Source organism: Macaca nemestrina, chromosome 3 (assembly GCF_043159975.1).
Source record: "Macaca nemestrina isolate mMacNem1 chromosome 3, mMacNem.hap1, whole genome shotgun sequence".
NCBI lineage: Eukaryota > Metazoa > Chordata > Mammalia > Primates > Cercopithecidae > Macaca > Macaca nemestrina.
The window spans coordinates 45967276-45986230 of record NC_092127.1 but is presented as its reverse complement, the minus strand read 5'-3'; the positions used below and the strand labels follow the sequence as shown (position 1 = coordinate 45986230).

Genomic DNA, 18955 nt, shown 5'->3' with positions numbered 1-18955 from the left:
ATACTTGAGAGGCTGAGGTGGGAGAATTGCTGGACCCCAGAGGCTGAGGCTGCAGTGACTCATGATTGTGACACTGCACAGCAGCCTACGAGACAAAGCAAGCTGCTGTCATAAAAAAAAAAAAAAAAGGGCAAATTCATTTTAAACAAATGAAAAACATGCAGTCAGGCAAAAAATAATTAGGAAATACCAGCAACAATCACTTTGAATACTTTTGTAAATATGCTTCCAACTTTTACCTACATTTTTGAACTGTTAAAAATTTTTTTTCAGTTAACACTTTATAAATTAACATTCTTCGGGGCTGGGTGTGGTGGCTCACTCCTGTAATCCCAGCACTTTGGGAGGTCTAGGGGAGCAGATTACTTGAGACCAGGAGTTTGAGACTAGCCTGGCCAACACAGCAAAACCCTGTCTCTACTGAAAATACAAAAATTAGCCGGGCATGGTGGTGCACACCTGTAATTCCAGCTACTACGGAGGCTAAGTCATGGGAATCCTTTGAACCCGGGAGTTGGAGATTGCAGTGAGCCGAGATCACACCACTGCACTCCAGCCTGGGCGACAGAGAAATTCTGCCTCAAAACAAAACAAAACAAAACAAAACAACCATTATTCTACATTAATGGTTGTTAAAGGTTAATAGTTCATTTTCTGGGTGTACGATAGTTTTAAAGACGAACTGGATTCAGCCTACTGCTGTTAGCTTTTTGCAGTTACATATGAAGAGTATGATGAACATCATTGTAGGTATTTATCTTTGCACATATCCTCAGACATTTCCTTACAGTCTAAGAACTAGCATTTCTAGTGGAGTGGGGACATTTTTCCAGATGTCAATTAAAGAATTATTCCATTAGTTAAAAAATTTGCAGGCTATATATTCAAAGGAGATCCCTTTTGTTTGGAATTCAACATAACCAGTTAGCTCAAACCTCAACTCTTGAAAAATGTGCCTCCTTTATTCAACAAACATTTATAGAATACTGGATATGACGAATAAAAAAAGATAAATAAGACCCTGTGCTGGGCAGATAATCTACTGTAGTATGCAGATTTGTTATCAAATAAACTACAATGTATTTAAATTTTGCAGGAGATGAATGCACAAGGCCCTTAAGCTACATTGAAGGCTGCCTAAGGCAGTATACAAAATTAGTGCTGAACACTTGAGAAAGTGCGTTTTAATTTTAATGTTTGATGCTTGAGGAAAAGATTACATCAAACCACCTATCTTCCCCACATACTATTTGTGTTTCTCACTTACATGGTAGTGTGCATGTTATTTGCTTACCTTTAGCATATAAATTCAGAAGAAATAGCATTTAACTCTGTGCTTAAAGAGGATATTTAGAAATAACTGACGCAGCTAACATGAGAAGGCAAAAAAAACAAAACAAAAACCAAAAAAGAAAAAACTAACGAACTTTTTTTTTTTTTTTTTTTTTTTTTTTAACAAAACAGTGAGACGTCACTTGGGGTAACCATAACGTCGTCAAGGCTGTGGCGTCACGCCTCTAAGCGGATACGGCAGAAGTTTTGGGGTCAGACACAAGACTTCCAAGTTTGAATGGGCAGCGCAAAACTCGGGCAAGTTTTCCAGTAGTGCCGCCGATCCCAGCCAGGCCCGGAAGACACAACGAGAACCGTGAGCCGTTACGAAAGCCTAAAACACTGAGCTCGCGTCCTGCCAGACAGCAGACGCACAAACCTACGCCTCCGAGCGCTCCCTCGAGGTCCCGCCTACTCTTCTCTCCCGAGCCCGCTAGAGGTCTGGAGGAGGAGGGGCCAAGGGTGAGGAGGAGGGGCCAAGGGTAAGGAGGACAGTATGAGCATGCGCACTCAGTACCCAGTCAGTGAACCAATAAGGAATCTCGCGAGGGTTGAAAGTCGGTGGCGTAGGTAGTCGTCCTGGATGCTGGCGAGATAGACGATATCTGCCAGAGGAAGAGGAGGAGGAGGCGGCGAAGCGTTTTCCCAGCCTCAGTCTCTGTTTCGTTTTCCTTTTCCCTTCCCCCAACCCTCCGCCCTTCTCTAAATCAGCCCGCCTTCCTTGACCTCAGTGACCCATCTGGCCCCGCCCATCCTCGTCGACGTGATTCCCGCCGTGAGGTAAGCGCCGGTGGAACCTAGAGCCCCGCGGAAGAGCAGAACGTCTGGGAGTGTGCAGCTCCTGGGCCCGGCTCAGGCCCGTCGCGGAGGCGCGGCGCGGGGGAGCGCTCGGGTGGGAGTCTCACTCCTCCACCAGTTTATTGCGACGTAGCCACCCGGGCCTAGGCCTCCCCGTCCATCCCCGCCGGACTCGGCCTCTGGCAGCAGCGGGTGACGCAGACGGAACATCATGTCGTCCGCGGCCGAGCCTCCGCCACCCCCGCCTCCCGAGAGCGCGCCTTCCAAGCCCGCAGCCTCGACCGCCAGCGGCGGGAGCAACAGCAGCAACAAAGGCGGCCCCGAGGGCGTCGCTGCGCAGGCGGTTGCGTCTGCGGCCAGCGCGGGTCCCGCAGACGCCGAGATGGAGGTGAGGGCAGCTTGCGGCGTGGGGAGCGGGCGCAGCGGGGAGGAGGAGCTGGCTCCCTCGCCGGATCGTGGCGATCGGACGCAGAGCCGGGCTTCTCTCTCTGCACCAGACTCAGCTTCACACCCTGTGGATACGAAATGATGCTCTCACCCTTGCTCCCTTGTTCTTAACCTATTGGAGCCCAGCAAAATGGATTTCCGGCTCCTCACATTGAAATTATTTGTCTCTTTCGTGAATCTTGACAAATCTTTGAATGCTCTCAATGAACAGATGTTCTTGGTTACCGTGGCCCAGGGGGACCCATCTTTTTTTCGCACTAGACTCCCATAATTCCCTCTCCTACCTCTGAATGTGGTTTTTAGTTTCCACCAAACTTCGGGGAAGGGCGAGGAGATGACCCCTTAGGAGCGGGATGCACGGGCAGGGTGAAGGAGGCATTTAAAAGCAGCGCGTCCGAGGAGTTGGGCCTCTTTTTCTTCTTCCCGGTCTTTGCGGGGGCGGTATCTGTTCTGGGCAGAAACAATGGCGAGAGCTGGATGGCCGAGTGCGCAGTGGGGATAAGCGGGGCGCAGCTGCTTCTGTGAAGGGAGAGGAAGCCCCTCCCAGGCACTGTTCCACTGGAAGGGAAGCAACCAAGGCAGCAGCAGCTGTCTCGGATCCCCCATCGAATTTAGGGGGGATGAGTAAGTGTAGGAATGAATTAGAGAACCAGGCGCAGTTGATTGGCTCTCAGTCCGGCACTTTTTCTCTTTTTGGCCTCTCGCCTTAAAAAAAAAAAAAAAAATTAGTACCACTCGGCTCCCGAGACTTCTGGGTTTGGGTTGTCCAGAGGATGCTGACGGTACTGAGGGGGCTGGAAAGATGGGGAAGCTGCCAGGCGGGTAAATTGGATATGCCTCCAGGCTTTGCAATATCTGGGGAAAAAGTAATTGCTCCTTCCAATTGTTATTCTTGGCCTTCGACCTGTTTTGAAATATTTTGTAAGTCGGAGCCCAAAGATTTCTGGGATTTTCCTATCCTTAGAATGAAGGTAATACTGCTCCGAAGATGAGTCTTGACGCACAATCGTTGTACAGTGGGGAAATGGGAGCGTAGTTTACCATTGAGGCATTTGGCACAGTAGTTTTATTTGGGTAGCTGGGGTTAGGTAACATTAATGTTAGTAATCTTTTAAAGAACTTTTAGTGTGAGGGTAGGTTTAGTGACATAGGAACTCCTGATGGTTCCTGTAGTTTTGAGTGATTAGGATAAGATTTCTTTCAAATTAAAATATATTCAGTGTTGCCTTTTTTCCCCTTAAGGAAATGGTTCTTTTGGGTTACCAGGGCTCTTTAACTTGAATTCCGGTTCCAAGGCTTAAGGGGTTTGACACAAAGCAATTGTGTGTAAATGTGCAGTTCTGGACAAAAATCTGTTCATAGTTAGCCTCTCAAAGGGGGGTCTGCCATCCAAACTTTGGAAAAATAAATTTTCACCAGAGGTCTTGTTAATATCTGAACACAGTAATTTTAAGCCAAAAGCAAGTCAACTTTTTTGACTTGAAGTTGTTATTTTAAATGAAAATTGATTTTAAGTTTAAATGTGAGTATAGATGATGTCACTACCGTATTAAATTAGTGATATTTTCATTTGCCAGATGGGGAATTTGAGTTCTGCTAGGTAGAACCTGTGATAAAACTCAGGTCTGCCTTTAAAAGTGAGCCTTTTCTCACCCATCTTACTCTGCCGTGTTCTTACCAAAAAAACGTATTTGGCAGTTCAATTTATTGAATAACATAGTTATTTTTACCTTCCTAGTATAGAAATATTAGGAATTTTATTTTTTTATCCATCTTATCACTGACTCATTTTGTTGTTGTTGTTGTTGTTGTTGTGTGATTTTTTTTGTCTTAAAATGCACCGTCAGTTTCCTGTTCAGAATCACTGCAATTCATGATCAAAACTAAGTTTGAGCACACATGCCTATTATATGTCACAACTTAATCTGTTTTGCACTTGGAAAATGAATATTTTATAAATGACTTTTTCTTGTTTGGAAGTATGATCTAAGGTGTTTTTCTAAAATCACAGAATAAACTCAGCATTCATGAATTTTGTGTGTGTGTGTGTGTGTGTGTGTGTGTGTGTGTGTGGCAAAGCTGATTTTCCCAGAAATAGCCTCCCTATGTATTCAGTTACTTTTTTTCTTTTTGCATGATACTAACAGGTCAATGGAGCAACTTGTTTTTTAGTTATCCTTTTGGCAATGTGGAACTCTTCTGTGTTCATCCTCATCTTTATTGACTAGATTGATATGCCAATAATGATGATGTCAAAATGCCTGGAAGTCAGGTTTTTTGGTTTTTTTTTTAAAACTGTGGAAGAAATAATGACTGCCGTTGGAAAGCACATTTTATTTTTGTAGGTTGCATTTCATGACATTTTGGAATTTTGTAAACGACTGGGTAGGTGGCTTTGTCACTTATATATGGAGACCAGAGATTTATGAAGAGCATAGGGTCACACAAGTGCCAAGGATCTTAACAATGAAGTTAGACTTCACTTAAGGTCATTTTACCTTTTATTCCAGTACCATACCAGGTCTCCTCCCCACAACCTCTTGGTCACAGATAGTTTTATTATAGTATGTATTGCTAAGCATAGATTTGTGCATCATTAGTGAAGATTATACTTCTGCCAATTTTTTTTAGTGGATGAATAGAACTTTGCAGTGTAGAAGTTGTTGATTTTGTGCTTGTCACATATGAATGTCAGGATAAATACATTTGCAAGAGTAACATTTATTACTAGTTTAGGACTCAGACTGTAGTTAGAGTATTCAGTGTAGGCTGGGAGAAAAAGTTTTTGTAATATTCCAGATGGAAATCAGGGTAACTAATCCTGATTTCTTTGTATACATTTGTGTAGTAGCACAGTAGATACTCTAGTTTTGTGACAAAAAGGGAACTTTCCCCCATATTTTATACTGTTTAATTTGGTTTCATGGTTATTACAGAAAAGAGAAACAGATTGGCTTGTATTAAATGTAGTTTTCTTTTAGGATGATGAAGATAATCTTGTGTTCTAATCTTGGCAACAATCATACAGTTTATATAGGTTAAATAGGTTGTTATCCCCATAGTATCTAATATCATTTTATCAGTTTTTCTGTTAGTTTAGATGACAGCCATTTAAGTTTCTAGGAAGTTTGAGGTGAGAATATATTAGAGATGTGGTTTGGGCAGAAATTGGTCTATAATGGTATGTTTACTATTTTTGAAGACCAATTCTATTTAATGTTTTCTTTCTACCAGGAAGTATTTGATGATGCATCACCTGGAAAGCAAAAAGAAATCCAAGAACCAGATCCTACCTATGAAGAAAAAATGGTATGTTCTAGGCTTATGAATAGAGTCTGTAAAGAAAACTTTTTATTAGGTGATTAAATGTACTAAACGTCTATCTTAGTCCATTAACAGTACCACAGACTGGGTAATTTATAAAGAAAGGAAATTTATTTCTTAGAGTTCTGGAAGTTGGGAAGTCCAAGGTCAAGGCCAGCATTTGCTGAGGGCCTTCTTGCAGTGTCATTGTATGGAGGAAGGCCAAGAGAAGAGAGCAAGACAGGACTGAGCTTTCTTTTATAACAAGCCCATTGGTGATAACCTTCTCCTGAGATAATGACAGTAATCTTTTCCTAATCACCTCTTATTAGGCCCTACCTCCCAACACTGTTGCACTGGAGATTAAATTACAACGTGGGAGATTTGGAGGGGGACACAGTCAAACCATAGCAACATCTGTTCAATTTTATAATTAGGGCACAGATATCCATTTGAAGTATGTGTAATGTGGAATACTATAACTTCCATATCTTATGTGTCTATGTAAACCAAATGGAAGTATTGTATGAATTAACATAATATGATGTTATTATCTGGTTATGTTAACAACACCTTTGAAAATTTAACCTTGAAAGTGAGGTGACCAGAATAGTTACTCAATGTATGTTTATTCTGCACCTGGCTAGCATTATACTCTGCTAGTTACCAAAAAAAGAAATATGCTCCTTGCTCACAGCATTTTTACATTATAGATGTGATCTTTACAAAAAGAACATGACATTGTACTGGAATCATTCAAGTCCCAGTTCACATTCCGTATCGTCTAAGAAACTTCTCAAAACTATGACTTGACTTAAACAGTACCTACACAGAACTTTAAATTTAAATTCAGTTTTAATAATAGTAGTAGTGGCTAACAGTGAATGTATGCCATATCTGGCCCTGTTCTGAATGCTTTATATGAATTAAACTCATTTAATTGTATTGAAATCTTAAAAAAGTTAAAATAACAATGTATTAAATAAGAATACCACTACACAGTGTGCTCCTGTAGGGTAAGAACAGTGTCTTAATCTTTCTGTCTTCAGTACCCAGAACAATATCTGGCACATAGCTGATCTTACGTATTTTTTAAAACATACTTTTTTCTTGTCCTTTGACTTTCTCTTCCAAATCAGTAAATATTTTTGAATCTCTTAAATAACTTCAAAATCTTAAAATTATGATGTATATTCTATGGGCATATAATACTATGTAAATTATAAATGATTTATCTTTAGGTTTGATTTGTTACGTAGTTTACATATGTATATATGTAACTGTCACCTTTTTTGCTATCAAACTTAGAGAAAAAATAGATTTGCCTCTGTTTTTTAAAGTGAATACGATTTTGAATACAGTCTACATATTTTAATACTGCTTTAACTTTATATAGTTTAGATTCTGACACTATGCCAGTGAATCTAATTGCCAATTCTGAGGCTTAGTTTTAGTTTCTTGATTTGTGCTTGATATTGTTGACCATTCCTCAAAAATCTTGACTTGCCTTGAAAGACGTTTTTTCCCTTGATAATATCCTCTTTGCTTTTTTATTCCTTTGTCTTTCCTTATTAAAATTTGAATGTTTCTTCCTAGACAGTTTGATTCTTACTGGTTTTTACCTGGTATCTTTAAACTGAATATTTTCAAATACTTAACCTCTAGCCCAGAAGCCTGTAATCAATATTTTCATTTACTTTAAAATCCTATTCATACCTCTTACTTGAGAATATCCAAAACTGTATTCATAATTTTTACTTAACATACCTTAGCGTTACCTCAGTGAATGAAAGCTCCTCTTCAGGTGTACTCAAGATGTCCATGACATTACTGCATACTTTTTAATAATAAGTTTACTTACAAGTTTATTCTCTTTTCCATATCACCCTCGTTCATTATTTTTCTATTATTGCATAGATTATTTTGTGCTTCTTTATTTGCCCCCTTTCTTATGATCTGGCCCCTTCTGAGTTTCTTTTTTTTTTTTGTTTTTTTTTGAGACGGAGTCTCGCTCTATCGCCCAGGCTGGAGTGCAGTGGCCGGATCTCAGCTCACTGCAAGCTCCGCCTCCCGGGTTCACGCCATTCTCCTGCCTCAGCCTCCCGAGTAGCTGGGACTACAGGTGCCCGCCACCTCGCCCGGCTAGTTTTTTGTATTTTTTTAAGTAGAGATGGGGTTTCACCGTGTTAGCCAGGATGTTCTCAATCTCCTGACCTTGTGATCCGCCCGTCTCGGCCTCCCAAAGTGCTGGGATTACAGGCTTGAGCCACCGTGCCCGGCCCCCTTACGAGTTTCTTAACATTTTTGCAAAGTATTATTTGGGACACAAATTTGACTGTGAAATGGAGGTTTTTCAGTGGTTTTCTACAATGCTTTTCGTTTTCTTAGTGGCCTTTATTGGAACTTTTCTCATTTCTTCCATGTTTTTCAGTCTCCCAGCATCATTTCGTTTTTTGACATCATGATCTTCACCTGAACAGTTTTTTCCTAAGCAAACTCCCTTGTCATCTGCTAGTTCCTAACCATAGTTAAGTTCACTATCCACTCTTCATTCTTGAACCCAGAATGCTGAGTACTACTTCAGAAAACTAAATACTAGTGCTGATCGGTGTCAGAATAAGTTTATGGTTTTTATTTTCTTGGACTTTGAGTATTTATTGCCTGTCAATCTCATTTAGCCATTCTAAAATGTGCCCACTCTGATCAGTCTTCCTTCTCCATTTCTCCCATGCCTTCATTTTCAGTCTTCCTCCACAAAGAATTGCAGGCCTGTCTTTATTTTCTTTCTCTTTTCAAACATATGTATAGCCTCTGCTGTCCTACCTCATTTCTTCCTCTCTCAGAGAAAGAAGCTAATCCAAAGCTATTCACTTTAATTTCCATTTGATTTTGTAATTGATTTCTTCCAGGTTGCTAATCATTCTCTCTTGTTTCTGCTTTTTAGGTTCTGTTAGTTTTTCTCCCTCAAGACATTTCAGTTTTAACCTTTTAATTCTCTCAAACAGTTTGTCTTGATTCCAGACATAATCACAATAATTATTTTTTCAGTCCAAACATCTTCTAGATGCATGCTCTTGGCTTATCTTTCATTATCTATAAATTAAGAAATGTAATTATGTAAAATTTGGATTCACATATGTATCTTGTTCAGTACTGTAAAAACAGTTCGTAATCTTGGGAAACATAAATAGCGGAGGCTTGTCATCTGTAGGACATTACAGGGGTTCTAGCATGTTCACAGTCTTGTTATTGTGCAGATTCATTTGCTGCTGTGACTGCCATTTGTGACCCAATGAAACACTATAACCATGTGCCTTCCTAATAGCAAGTTGGGTTTCAGTTTTTACATTGGTGTGACCTTAAAAAATGATTGTGTTCCTTTTAAAAATACATAGTTGTTACAACATTATGGCATTTGGATACTTCTTGTGTTTTTAGGCAAATGTCTTTTTGTAATTCATTCCCAAACTGACATTTTAGACATTTATAGACGGAGATGTTGAGTAGTTGGTTTCCCTGTTTATTGAGCTTTTCTTGTCTTGCTTCTCCTTTGTTTCATCAAACTATTATTGTTTCTGTATAAAGGCTGCCTGATGGCTCTCAATTTCATTATTTTTATGAAAATTTGTCTTCAAGACTCTTAAGGGTTTTTTTTTTTTTTACCCAAGTAAATGTCTTCCATTCTCTTGGTTTTATAAAAATAGGGAACATTCAAAGGGGCAGATGGCAGATACAAAAGGAAGGAATAGTATCAAGCCCAATATCGTTTTAAAATTTGTCACATTTTTTCCAGCTTGTGAATAAATTCACTGTGTTGCACAATGCCTCTTAATATTTTAAAAATTGTTCCAATCAACTATATTGAAGTATAATTGACATAAAATAATTTTAAGTTTGTAATTCAATGAGTTTTAGCAAATATTTATTTAAATACTGTCACAATCATGATGCAGAGTAGTTCCATCATCCCCAAAAAGTTTGCTCCTGTTCCTTTGTAATCAGTTCTTGCTCCCACCTTCTTGCCACTTCTGATCTGCTTTCTATCACTAGTTAGCATTTCATTTAAGTGGAATCATACAGCATGTAGTCTTTTGTGTTTGGCTTCTTTCACTTTGCATAGTGCTTTTGAAACTCATCCATGTTGTTGCATGTATCTGTAGTTCCTTTTTTTTTTTTTTTTTTTGCTGAGTTCATTGTATGGAGGCATGCTGAAACTTTTTGATTTCTGAAGTTTTAATTGATACTCTGATAAAATGTATCTTAAATTTTTTTTCAGCAAACTGACCGGGCAAATAGATTTGAGTATTTATTAAAGCAGACAGAACTGTTTGCACATTTCATTCAGCCTGCTGCTCAGAAGACTCCAACTTCACCTTTGAAGATGAAACCAGGACGCCCACGAATAAAAAAAGATGAGAAGCAGAACTTACTATCAGTTGGCGAGTGAGTAATAGTTCCAACTTCATAGTTCAACCAAACTTATTTTTGATTGTCTTCAGTAGAAGCATAAAATCACTATGATAAATAACTTAAAAAATTATTTTAGTGCCATTATTTATTTGGCCCTGCTTGGCTTGGCATGATTTAGCCATAAGTGCATAATAGTAGATTTAGGGCAGTCTTGACTCCCTGAAATGGCTTTGTGTAAAATTCCCAAAGTGAAAACTGTGATCAGTAATTAAAATACAAAGGATTGTCTAAAATATCAACAAGGTTAAATTCACTACACAGTTTGTTGAAAGGAAAGTACGAGCTTCATCTTGAAGGGGTTATCGTTGTAAGCATAATACCTTTTATTTGGGGTATTCCACTCATTCAGTATATCTTATTTCTCATCCATTGTGACCAAAACACTATTTTAATACTTCTTAAAATATTTCAGACTTCAGAAGTTTGCAGATATTTAAATATCATTAGTGTCATGGTGTGAAACTGGAAACTAATGAATATTGTTATGGAATAGTCAATATGATGTCTCGAAAAGAAACACTTCTGTTATTCTTTTCTATTTTATTATTATCCTAATTTATCTTTTTTATAAGATAAAAAAGATTCTATTGGAAATACATAATACATTGTTCAGCTTGATGTATTAAATAGTGTTATTGGGGAAAAAGAGTCCTAGTTAACAGATTTCTTTACTCTTCAAACCATTTTAAATGGGAAGCTAATTTACCTAAAGTAATGAGGGTGATAGTATTGTCTTTGAGTATCAGGAATACATTTTTAAAAATCTTTTTGTTGTTTGTTTAAATTGAGACAGAGTCTTACTCTGTGACCCAGGCTGGAGTGCAGTGGTGTGATCTCGGTTCACTGCAACTTGTGCCTCTGGGGTTGAAGCGATTCTTGTACCTCAGCTGGGATAACAGGCTCACGCCACCAAGCCCAGCTCATTTTTGTATTTTTAGTAGAGATGGGGTTTCACCATGTTGGCCAGGCTAGTCTCGAACTTCTGACCTCAAGTGATCCACCCACCTCGGCCTCCTAAAGTGTTGGGATTACAGGCATGAGCCACTGTGCCTGGCCAGGAATACATTGTTTGTTTTTTTTTTAAGGCATTCACAATTATATTCAGTTTTTAACAATAAATGACAACTCAGCTTTTAAGTTTTACAACTGTAATAAGCATTTTGAGAGTAACTATAAAGGATATTTTATAAAAATGTTAAAATTATCTCCCAGTTTATGGAGAATAAATTGGGGATGGAAGTAGATCTTTGTACTCAATTTCATAGGCTCAGAATGCAGAGAAGTACAAGGAATAACAGACTAGGATGTACTGATTATGATTAGAAGCATATATAACAAACAAGAAGGCCCTTGAATTTCTGAGGAATGCTTCTATCTTAGAAGGCCAGTTATCCTTTTACCAAGCATGTAGTTTTGGTAGAAATGAAGTTACAAATTAGATTCAGGGGTCTCAGTAGGGGCATAACCTGCCTTTTTCTAAATAAGATGAAAATATTTGTTGAAAGTGTCAGAATTGGGGAGTAAGTATTAATAGTTTTATTGAACCGAGCCCTTTAGAGATTAATTGGCAGTATTAAAACTTGAGAAAATCAGTTTTTAAGGGGGTATGTCTGATTCTCTTAGGATGTAGAATTTAGATGTGTATTTAAAAATATTTTTGATTAATCCCCGGTCACTGCTTAAATTTCTGAGTCCTCATGGTGCCCCTTTTGCTCAAAGTTGCAGTTTTAAACATGTGGTTTTTGGAACTTTTTTTTCCTTTGGCAGAAAGATTTTTAAAAAGGTACACTTTAAAATTCAAATATTGAGATTTTCTGACTACATAGTTCTTGAAATTTGACTATCACATTTGAGTTTATTGGGTTCTGGTTAATCTATAGTACTGCTGTATTTTAATAACTAATGTATATTTTAAATAATTATCTGAAATGTTGGAGATTTAAATTTACTCATATTTTCTACTGTCCACTGGTTGATGCCTATTAGAAATTTAATTTTGTGGAATCTTGGTCAGCCACTTGACTATGATGTTGAAATAGTAGCTGATAATTAAAACCAAAACTCAAATCAGGTAATTTTGTTTTCATCTTAACAGTTACCGACACCGTAGAACAGAGCAGGAGGAGGATGAAGAACTACTAACAGAAAGCTCCAAAGCAACCAATGTTTGCACTCGATTTGAAGACTCTCCATCATGTATGTTAAACACAGTTGTTTTTTAAAAAATTGCCCTTTGAGACATCCTTTGGTTAATGTTTTGGATTTGTGTAGGCTACTATCTGTGAAGCAGATTTTTAGTAATCTTAGATGTTTATTGGTTGTGAAATAAACTTCAGATTTTGATGGAGATGAGAGCATATTATAGGACAGTAGTGCTATGTTTCAAAGTTACATAAAATGTCATTGTGTTTGTTATTGCCCTGAAGTATATGTAAAACTAGGGATCATTTTGCTTTATATTTGTCCCAGATAAGAAAACTAATTTATTTTAAAAAAGGTACTTCATGAACACATCTGCTTAGTTATTTTCTGATGTTTTTATATTAATTTGTTTTAATATTTTGTGAAATGTATTTGTTTGTTGGTTAGCTTTTTATCCTCAAGTGTTTTTCAAAAGGAAATGGGGGGTACGCTGTGTACATATTAAAAAAGAAAAATCAGGTGACTGTTATGTATATTTGGTAATTATTCTGGGGAGCAAAATAAGTAGTATACCCTGAAAGAGAGCACATTGGAATGTATAAGATATATTGGAAAAGTAACTTAGTAATTTCCTATTTCCTTTTTTTATTAGAAAGAAAATAAAATCTGCAGATAACCTGTATCTGGTCTTTATGAAAGCTGAAAATACTTGGTTAGGAATACTTGGGTTGTCATTAAAAAGACAAGAGGCCAAAGAGTCTCTTGGACCAGTATATGGGTAACATAAGAACTGAGTTGTTGGAGTGGGTACTCTGATTCCTGCAGTCATGTTTCCCGTACTTGGTTATCTTCCATGTCCAGCGTATCTACTTCAGACCATGGCAGCTACCTCTAGTAGTTTGGAACTTGCAGAGTTCCTATTCTTCAGGAATCCCTTAGTAATGAAAATGAAGTCAGTATATATGTGTAGGCCCAGATGAAGAGATTGCCTTGTATTTCTTGTCTTAAAATGCATATTGTGCTTTTCTTTTGTTCTTAGATGTAAAATGGGGTAAACTGAGAGATTATCAGGTCCGAGGATTAAACTGGCTCATTTCTTTGTATGAGAATGGCATCAATGGTATCCTTGCAGATGAAATGGTATGTGTTGATAGATTTTTTGAAGGGTATGTTTTGTATTTAAAATATCTTATACATTAAATTGACAAAAGTTTCTTACAGTCTACAACTGTTAGCAAATGGATCCTCTCTGAAACTAGTGTAAGCAGCTTGCCTTAATTGCGTGTGATCTGTATTTTAATTGTGAGAAATTTCCATCTGTGAAAATATAATAAATTTAAAAACAATACATTTGAGAAACATGTTTTTGGATGACTTTTATAGTACACTGATTTATTTCCTTCCAGTTCTGTAAAACACAAGTGAGGTCATTAGTTGTTTATAAATGAATAAACAACAATAAATAAAGAATTTTTTCCAGGTGGTAGCTTGTACAATTCTTATAAAACATTTTATCTTTTGTTAACTGCTAGTTATGTAATGAATGTTTTAAAAAGTTTCCTTATTGCTATAGTGCTAAAACGTTTAATTGGTTGGAGAAAGTATGAAGTCAAAAGAAACGTGTTTCAATGCTAGCTGTGCTAGATGGCTTTGGGAATGTCACTTCAACTGGGCCTTATGCGGGTGATAATAATACCTCTTTTAGAGACTTGTGAAGATTATATGACATAACACTTACAAACTTTGACATATGTTAAGTTTTTGCCATTTATTAACTATTATAAATATGTGGCATTTCTCTTAAATATTTATCTCTGTTTGTTGGGAGGTATAATTTTGAAATAATGTTTTTGTTTTTCATTGCTTCATGGTTATTTTGAAATCTTTTAGGGCCTAGGAAAGACTCTTCAAACAATTTCTCTTCTTGGGTACATGAAACATTATAGAAACATTCCTGGTCCTCATATGGTTTTGGTTCCTAAGTCTACATTACACAACTGGATGAGTGAATTCAAGAGATGGGTACCAACACTTAGATCTGTTTGTTTGATAGGAGATAAAGAACAAAGAGTAAGTTTCTAGTATTTCATTACATTTTTGATGCTAAAATAATTTGAATTCAGGCTTGAGTATGGGTATAATGGGAGGAAGGATAAAAGAGACGGGATCTTCGCAAATATTAGTATTTACAAATGTAGCATCGTCTTGGTGGATAAAAAACAGCACTTCGGGAGGTCGAGGCAGGCGGATCATGAGGTCAGGACATCGATACCATCCTGGCTAACACAGTGAAACCCTGTTTCTACTAAAAACATAAAAAATTAACGGTGTGGTGGCACACGTGGCCTGTAGTCCCAGCTACTTGGGAGGCTGAGGCAGGAGAATCTCTTGAACCTGGGAAGTAGAGGTTGCAGTGAGCCGAGATGGCGCCACTGCACTGCAGTCTGGGCGATAGAGCAAGGCTTCATCTCAAAAAAAAAAAAAAAAAAAAAGAAAATCATACTGGAAAGAAGACACTAGAAACTGTAGAAAGCTGTAAGAATATATAGTGTTTCCCTTTTGGGAGTGGTTGTATAAAATCAGTGGTTTTGCTCTCATTAGAAGTATTTTCTCGTTTTTAAAAGATGTTTTGAAATGTGAGTTGGTTGGAAATTTAAGGAGCCACATTTTTAGATGAACGTGTGTAGTGGTAATAGTCACAGAATTACGGTTTTTAAAGACAGTTGAGTCATATATAGTTATTTGGTGATTTATTATGATATCTAACAAAAGAAGTTAAAATTTCGATCAGTTAACAACATCCTTGTGGGAAGAAGAGATGGAAATAATAACATTAGTATATAAAGCTCAGATTTGGAAATTTATTCAGACTCTGCTGAATAGCTGTGTACTTGTTTTTTATTTCCCGTTCATTTACCTGTGAGTGAGAAGTCTAGATTTTTTTCTTTCCTTTTCTAGTTACGTTGGGTATTTTAAGTTATCAATTTTTGTTTGTTTGGGAGCCCAGAGAGTGGTAATTACTTAATAACCACTCTTTGCTTCAGTTTTCTTACCTTTAAAATAATACTATTAGGAATGTGTTAATACATTTATAAACCTGAAAGGAATGCAGATGCCTACTACTGCTAACTATCTTTCTGCCCTGTTCCTTTCTTTATGTTAAAACCTCCCTCTTTTTTGTCTAAACCTGTCTCCTAAGGATTTCCATATCTAGTGGAATTGCAGAAAGCCATTTTAAGTGTCTATTGAATTTTGCACGGGTTAACTTTGTCAGTTTTTAAAAATTTAATGGTTCTGACATTTAAATGATTAATGATGTTACTTTAGTGTTAAGAAAGCTGATTCTAAACATTTGCATAATATAGCTACTCTACTCCTTTTTAATATTCCCACCTCCTTTTACATATTAGATTACTTGTCATCAGTAAATTTAATGCGTGGTTTATTCCTGTGTGATGTAATTTTTTTCTCTTGTTACACAGGCTGCTTTTGTCAGAGACGTTTTACTACCAGGAGAATGGGACGTATGTGTAACATCTTATGAAATGCTTATTAAAGAGAAGTCTGTGTTCAAAAAATTTAATTGGAGATACTTAGTAATAGATGAAGCTCACAGGATCAAAAATGAAAAATCTAAGGTAATTTGATACTTAGATGTGAAAAGCCTTCATGTAAGAATTTGATTGAAGTACAGATTTTTTTTTCGTCTAACTTTGAGTTATGAGATACACGTGCAGAACGTACAGGTTTGTTACGTAGGTATGCATGTGCCATGGCGGTTTGCTGCACCTAGCAACCTATCATCTAGGTTTTAAGACCCGCGTGCATTAGATATTTGTCGTAATGCTCTCCCTCTGCTTTCTCCCCACTCCCCGGCAGGCCCTGGTGTGTGATGTTCCCTTCCCTGTGTGCATGTGTTCTCATTGTTCACCACCCACTTATGAGTGAGAACATGCAGTGTTTGGTTTTCTGTTCCTGTGTTAGTTTGCTGAGAACGATGACTTCCAACTTCATCCATGTCCTTGCGGAGGACATGAACTCATTCTCTTTTATGATTGCATACTGTTCCCTGATACATATGTGCCGTATTTTCTTTATCCAGTCTATCATTGATGGGCATTTGGGTTGGTTCCAGGTCTTTGCTGTTGTAAATAATGTAATATGCAGAATATTCTAATGGTGTATTTGGTTCTTTTCTTTCAGTTGTCAGAAATAGTGAGGGAATTCAAGACTACAAATAGACTATTATTGACTGGAACACCTCTTCAGAACAACTTGCATGAGCTGTGGTCACTTCTTAACTTTCTGTTGCCAGATGTGTTTAATTCAGCGGATGTAAGTATTTCCTGATGCTTTCTGGTAATAATAATATTTTGCTTAATGCTATATATTTTTGTAATAAAAGTGGCCTGTCTTTTAGCGTGGCTTGAGATTATTATTAATTTTTTATGCTTTTATTTGTATAGTTAGCCTGGTGTTATCTCCTAGGTTGTCTCTGTATAATGGGAATTTACTTTTGTGCCTTTAGTTTCAATCTTACTTCATTATTATTATTATTTTATATTTTTTTGAGACATAGTCTCACTCTGTCATACAGACTGAAGTGCAGTGGTGCGATCTTGGCTCACTGCAACCTCCACCTCTGGAATTTGGGTGATTCTTGTGCCTCAGCCTTCCCAATAGCTGAGATTACAGGTGTGTGTCACCATGCCTGGCTAGTTTTTGTATTTTTTGTAGGGATGAGGTTTTGCCATGTTGTCCAGGTTAGTCTCAAGCTCCTGGCCTCAAGTGATCTGCCTGTCTCGGCCTCCCGAAATGCTGGGGTTATAGGCGTGAGCCACCACGCCAGGCCTCAGTCTACTTTAAATCATTGTTTTCTCTATCTGAAATGGCATAAATTGTCACTTCTATTTGGTAAGTCATGTTAGCCTGATTTTGTTTCAGTGGCTCTAGGTTGACTGGTTATGGTTTTAAGGTGCTGCTCAAGGTATTCCTGAAGTGATTTGTATACCTCACATTGCTTATGTTTTAAGTGCCAAGGGTGACTGTCAAATTTAGTGAAATCCGTCTGGCTTTTCTTTTACTATAGTCTAACAAACAAATATAACCTAATCTTTATGGATTATTTGTAGTCATAGAAATGATAGCAATCGTTAATTAGCTATTTGAACTGTTAATAGTAATATAATAGCTATGTCAAGAGTTTTTGCTATTAGAAATTGCAGTTTTGTTTTTTTTTTTTGCTGGACCAGCGTTTATTTTTGAAACTTTGTTTGCATAGCTGGCATCTTGTGTGTGTTGGAGGGATTTGAAGAGCACCATGTTAGTATATTTTTCTACAGTTAAGTTATAAAAAGGTATTAATTTTGTTTTTTTCTATTGAAGATTATTTTGAAAGAATAGTGATTTTGTGTTGTAAAAAGATATTTAATCAAACTCGAAAAGCAGTTTTAGTTTCGATTTTACATATTTCGATGTTCTTGAGATAATTCCTTTTTTCTCACTACATTGACACTTTCATTTACTTTAGTTAAAGCGGTGAATTCTAAGATTATGTTTACTCAAAAACAAAGCACATATATAATACATATTTTCAAGAGATGAGGTTAGAGAAACTGTCCTTGTATCCTAACCAAATATTAATGAAATGCTGGTAATTTCAATTTCATTTAGTAAGTTTGATTAAAATTGACATAGTTCTGTAAACTGGTATTTGAGAAGTCTGAATGGTCTTAGAGAACAAACTATAAAATGTTTTAATTTTCAAGCTTTTATGAAAATTGAAAGATATTTTTCAAGAATATTAATTTTCTAATTCTATAGAACTTGCTTTCCAAGTTATCTTTTTACTGTGAAACTTGTTATTTTGATGTTTTCGAGAAGAATATTTAGAAGGTAGTGTGATTTCTGATCTACTTGTTTTAAAATTTGTTGATAACAGTGACACAGAAGAAATGGGGTTGGACTAAGTGTTTTTTTTTTGTGGGTTACAATTAAAATTACTAATTCTAGAAATCATTTCTGTATCTGGTATTATAGGGTATTTATTAATATTATCTCTGATCTGAGTATTTTTTTTGTTAATCTAGGACTTTGATTCCTGGTTTGATACAAACAACTGCCTTGGGGATCAAAAACTAGTTGAGAGGCTTCATATGGTAAGTATTTTGGAGTAGTGTTAAAGCATATTTCTGATGGGAAAAAGGATAAAGGTTTAAATTAGTAGATTATTTTCCTGCTAATAAAAAGCTCAATGGCTTAAGAATCAGATCTGCTTGAATTCTGACACTTAACTGTTACATCTTACAATCAATGTAGGGGATGATGTGTGGTTGTTCAGTGTTAGAACCTAGAGTGGAATCCTGACTTAAGGGAAAAAGTAATCTCTTACAGTTATACAAAGTACAGTGGGGGAAAGAAGAATTGCATAATAATTAATATAGACAAGTTTTTGTTGTTGTTT

The 18955-nt window shown here is 36.9% G+C and overlaps 1 protein-coding gene and 1 long non-coding RNA gene across 2 annotated transcripts in view; one reads left to right on the top strand and one right to left on the bottom strand.

Annotated features, from left to right (window-relative positions):
• Positions 1 to 1865: 1865 nt before the first annotated feature.
• LOC105493304 (SNF2 related chromatin remodeling ATPase 5) overlaps positions 1866 to 18955 on the top strand; it is a 39853-nt gene continuing 22763 nt past the window's right edge. The window contains exons 1-9 of the mRNA XM_011760860.2: positions 1866 to 2518; positions 5812 to 5886; positions 10157 to 10323; positions 12446 to 12546; positions 13532 to 13632; positions 14383 to 14562; positions 15975 to 16130; positions 16696 to 16827; positions 18582 to 18650. Coding sequence (XP_011759162.1) covers positions 2342 to 2518; positions 5812 to 5886; positions 10157 to 10323; positions 12446 to 12546; positions 13532 to 13632; positions 14383 to 14562; positions 15975 to 16130; positions 16696 to 16827; positions 18582 to 18650 — 1158 coding nt within the window. The 5' untranslated portion in view covers positions 1866 to 2341. The remainder of the gene's footprint in view (positions 2519 to 5811; positions 5887 to 10156; positions 10324 to 12445; positions 12547 to 13531; positions 13633 to 14382; positions 14563 to 15974; positions 16131 to 16695; positions 16828 to 18581; positions 18651 to 18955) is intronic.
• On the bottom strand, positions 1994 to 3254 carry LOC139362318 (uncharacterized). The gene is made up of 2 exons (XR_011620936.1): positions 2862 to 3254; positions 1994 to 2642 (listed from the first exon to the last, which is right to left on the bottom strand). It is a non-coding gene; the product is annotated as an uncharacterized lncRNA (long non-coding RNA).